The sequence below is a fragment of the Fusarium tjaetaba genome, assembly GCF_013396195.1.
Source record: "Fusarium tjaetaba strain NRRL 66243 chromosome Unknown NRRL66243_c0000303, whole genome shotgun sequence".
NCBI classification, from domain to species: domain Eukaryota; kingdom Fungi; phylum Ascomycota; class Sordariomycetes; order Hypocreales; family Nectriaceae; genus Fusarium; species Fusarium tjaetaba.
Window position 1 is genome coordinate 1 of NW_023501499.1, and position 4,776 is coordinate 4,776.

The following is a 4,776-nucleotide window of genomic DNA, read 5'->3' on the forward strand; positions in this document are numbered from 1 at the left end:
CCCGCCCCCCGCCCCCTCCCTTCCGAACCTCAGCACAACGGCATTGGATTGTCTCGCGATCCCCTCAACAGTCAGTCAGCGATCCCTGCTGCCTTGGCTCAAGCGACTGGTTACTTCTCTCAGTCCACGTCCGGCTAGTCAATCCCTCCCGCGGCCAGAACGGCACAGTCCGGCTTGGCCTGCTTTTGTCTGAGGCGACGGCTTCGAATCCAATGGCGGCCACGGAGCAAAATGGCATCGACATTCTTTGCGATGCCGCCGGCTCAGACATGCTCCTGTCGTCCCTGTTCTCCCTCGCAGCGCCTGTGTCCGTAGCCGATTCGAATCAACGGGCCCAGCCACCCTTGCAGCAGGAACAGCATGAGTTGCAGCATTCACTGCCTCCCGCGTCGCCCTCGAAGCATCAAATCTTTCAGCGGCAGCTAGATCCCGCACTGCAACAACACCAAGGGGAAACGCCCCAGAGAATTGCCTCTACGTTGCCTACCAAGAGAAAACTTTCTGATGCATCTGCCTCATCGCCATCTCACGTCTGCCATATTTGCCGTCGCGTCTACGAGCGAGCCGACCACCTGACCAGACACCTCAGGTCGCACGAGAATGCCCGACCGTACCAATGCACCCGATGTCCTAAGCGTTTTAATCGCGCTGACCTCCTGACACGGCATGAGACCACCCACGATCGAGATGGGGCCGCAAAAGACCGCCCGTTTATCAGAAGAAGCGACCGCGCCGCCGAGGCATGTCTCAATTGCGCTGCTTCCAAGGCAAAATGCGAAGATCAGAAGCCGTGCAGCCGCTGCCGTAGTAAGAGTTTGACATGCCAGATGCCAGTGAGACGCGGGAACCAATACCGCACGTCTGAGTCGCAGGCTGGTATGTCACCCTCTGACAGTTCAATGGTTGCCTCAACTACAGGAAATGACACTCAGGTCTTTACGGCCGGTGAAGCTACCTATGCGTTGCCCCAGTCGGTTATTGCTCATCAAGGTCATGTCGTTGATGCTGCCGTCGATTACAGTGTCCCCTCCTTTCTCGGCGCGCCCAGACTNNCCGGACGAAATCCTCAGTCTGGCGATGCAGGAAAACGTACATCACGCCAAGGCCGTAAAGGTATTGTCTCGGCGGAAGCACCCATTCAGCGTTCAGTATGGTTGTATGAGCCCGAGGCCAATGGTCAGGCAGGGAGCTCAGTGTCTCGCTCCGATATCGTTTCACCCTACTTACGCGACAGCATGTTCGCCATGGTTCTCGCCAACAATCCGATACCGCATCGAGTACCAACATTTCCATCAGCTGAGTTATTGGGCTATATGATCGAGACGTACTTCAAGAGCGAAGACCCCAAGAGTGAGGCTTTTATTCACAGATCGTCATTCGATCCCTCGGCAACTAGCCAAGAGCTTTTCTCTGCTGTAGTATCAAGTGGGGCTTCATGTATATCTACCCCAGCTATATGGCAGTTCGGCCTGGCTCTTGACGAGATTACGGCAAGTGCCATTGGGAAACGAGTAAGTATGGACCATGGCGCAGCGACGGTGAGCCAAAGATATTGGCAAAAGGTAAACCATATGCTGACTGCCAAACAGCTTGAATCTTCATGCCTGGCTGTGCGAGATATCACACTTCTTCAAGCGTCTGTCCTCCACATTGAAACTGGTCAATGGAGTGGCTTCAATCGTCAGACCGAGATGGCAGAAAGCTTTGCGCCTCAGCTTTTGACTGTAAGTCTGTTGCGATTATGAGTCTGGCTAGCAGGCTAATCCCGAATAGCTGCTCCGAAAAGCAGGGAAGTTGAGCTTCACGTCAGACTTGACTACACATACGCCCAATACCGGCGACTCTCCTGAGACACTTGAGTCGAAATGGCAAACATTCACGACAATCGAATCTTACAAAAGGTTACTTATATTACCATGCCGAAGTCACCAGCTAGCATATTGACTCGCGTACAGGTTGGCCATCCGTGCATTTCTCCACGATACACAAACATCGATCGTGTCGTGGAAAGGACCCACGTTAGCATACAGCCAGCTCGACTTTGCACTTCCGGCGGCCCGTGATCTCTGGAAAGCTAGTAATTCACAGATATGGTGGGACTTGAATTTGGCCAAGGGGTCTTTCCCTCCTACCGATTTCCCTCGCCTTTCCGATGTGAGAGATTGTCAGTTTGTCATGACTGAACAGAACACGTGGGTGGACACAGAATCTTGCTGCAAGGCTGCTCTGCATGGACTGTGGGGACAAATCTGGACGTACCGTAACGCCATCGCTCAATATCATCACGCAGCTCCGGATCGGCCGGGGTCTGATGTTCCTGAATGGGCCCGCTCCCTTTACCAAGAGCTCTATGAGGGCCTTGGTAAGCTGTCAACTCAGCTCGGATCTGCACAGACCCCAAGACCTGAGCTATCGCTTCTTTCAGACTTTTTCATGATGATCATACATGTCTCGTTGGACGATATACAGCGGCTAGCGGGCAGGATGGGCGACGAGGAATTCCGCAGAGCAATGCAGTTATTAGAGAGCACGTGGCTACCTGGACCAGAGTCCCGGTATGCTGCCTGGCATGCTGGACAGGTCCTCCGACATGCACAGGAGTGTATGCCAACAACCCTGCGAGGATTCAACGCTATGGTTGTTTACTTTGCTAGTCTGACGCTGTGGGCGTATGGCCTGCTTTCGCAGAGAACAACGAACGGCGATCAAGTGATGGGACAAGAAGTCTTATCACTTAATGAACCAGAGACGAGGGAGACGACAATGTTCCTTGAGCTTGGTCAGGGTACCCCATCACTTTCGTCTCCAGAAGGGTTGCGTCTTCAGTTAGAGCCTGTGTCGAATTATGTGGCGGTTTTGTCGCTCGCGAGGCTCATCTTTCGACAAAATTACCCTGTAGCAAGCGAGGCAATGCCTCCGCTTGTTGAAAGCTTGTGTCGACACCTTGGTGATCTCCAAGGTGGATTGGAGGGGTACTTGGTAACGAAAACGTTATAGGCAGCGCCTTTTGTCAAAAAGGATATTATGTGCGCATTGCGGTATTTACAACAAAAGTGGTTTTTATTGTTTTTATGTATAGCAAGTCAGCGAAGGAGTTAGGAGGAAAGCAAAAAGGGAACATAAAACGGCAAAGGTATAGGATTAGATGAAGAGATCTATGATGACGGTGATTCATCGAGATAAAAGGGGCAGAAACGCAGTATAGGGTTGGCTGAGTGCGTAATCGACAGCTTTCATGTTTGAATCTGGCTTTGGACGTGATAGGTCCGAAAGGACGAAGAAAAGAAAGCGTCGACAGTAGGTAATTGTCCTCTATGAGGTATCCAACCATGACAGTACAAATAATTTAGTCAATGCTGGTAACAGCGAGATTTGTTGCCAAGCCCACCAGTCGAGGGAATTGTCAATGCGGTTCTTGTTCTCCTTACCAAAGTCAAAGTCAAACATAGCCATCATTGCTAAAGAGGTTGGTGTTGTTAGACTGAGTACCTACGTAGTGTATTTTCGCTTGCTAGACACCCAGACGCAGTATAGCCTGATTAGCATTTATGCACTATACATGGCACAGGATCTAGAACAGTTCTGTACCTGGAATAGAAGGAGGAAAACGATGAAACTGGTACTCTTTTCGTCCATGTCAGGTTCATTACAGCGATAAGGTTAAATCGCTGGCCACTCAGAGCTGGGTGAATCTGGGGTAATCCCTGAGCCGACTGATCTACCGTGCACCCAGGTTTCAGCTCCATTGGACGACGCAGATGGAAAAAAATTGTCCCGCCAATATCGCCTCACAGATACCGGCTGTTTCGGCCCTATATGCCCTTTCTCATGATTCAAGTTGGAGATTCATCTGACAGCCCGGCTCGTGGGGGCGGGGTAGGTTCTGGAGTNNGAGATATCGCCAAGTAATAGATCAACCCTTGACTAAGAATGAGTGAGCCTTGAAGGAAGGGAATAGCAATTTTCTGCCAGCTTTGTAAGCATATCGTGTCCAAGTAGAATATCTGGTCAAGAACCATCAGTGGATTCCGTTTTTGCGGCATAAATAACGGAATGACTCGGGCTCAGGTGCGGAAACGAAACTCCATGATCCCCAGTACTTGCTCCTAAAAATTATGAAAGATGATTGGTTGGTAATCTGTTAGAAATCAACCTCCAACATAACATGGGGTCCACGGAGTATGTGGGCGGGGATAAGCTCCTGAGCCGCCCCCGCGTTTGGCCCGCATGAAACCGCCTCGCGCATTGTCTTCGTTAAATATTACTCAACTATCCAATTCGGGCAGTGCTTACCTTGAAATTGCCCTTACTGTGGTTCTCCAAGCTATCACAAGATCCTATATGAACTCGAGGCTTGTCTGTCGAGCTCTCACCTTTTCTCCCCGCCGTATCCCCCAAAAGCCCGCACGAGTCTCGCAACACCATATCAAAAACGTATCCAGACCCTTTACTCAGATCCCTACCGTCAAGATGGCCAACCGTGTGCACCGAATCACTATGTTCAAGCTGCCTAGCAAGGACGAGCAGGCCAAGCTTCTGGACCAGTACCATAAGCTCAATGCCTCTCAGCAAAAGGTGAGTTGCCTCCAGTCACATCTCTATTTGTACATACCCGCTCACTTATCTGCTCAAGGACGGCAAGCCCTATATCCTCTCCATGGTTGTTGGTGCCGCCGATGAGGATGCTCGGTCTCAGGGATACACCTTTGTCTCCAAGACCGAGTTCGCTAGCATGGAGGACATGAAGTATTATGACGAGGGTTGCCAGGCTCACCA

General features: G+C 51.1%; 2 protein-coding genes across 2 annotated transcripts; both read left to right on the forward strand.

The window, feature by feature from the left end:
• Positions 1 to 2,997, forward strand: FTJAE_11847 (transcription factor Pig1p; the record flags this gene model as incomplete). The annotated part of the gene is made up of 4 exons (XM_037344833.1): positions 72 to 1,511; positions 1,590 to 1,724; positions 1,774 to 1,901; positions 1,956 to 2,997. Coding segments are annotated over 4 exons (2,745 nt in total), but the record flags the coding sequence as incomplete, so codon positions are not given.
• A 1,473-nt stretch (positions 2,998 to 4,470) lies between these two features.
• FTJAE_11848 (stress responsive A B barrel domain protein) lies at positions 4,471 to 4,776 on the forward strand (the record flags this gene model as incomplete). Its single annotated transcript, XM_037344834.1, has 2 exons — positions 4,471 to 4,575; positions 4,634 to 4,776. Coding segments are annotated over 2 exons (248 nt in total), but the record flags the coding sequence as incomplete, so codon positions are not given.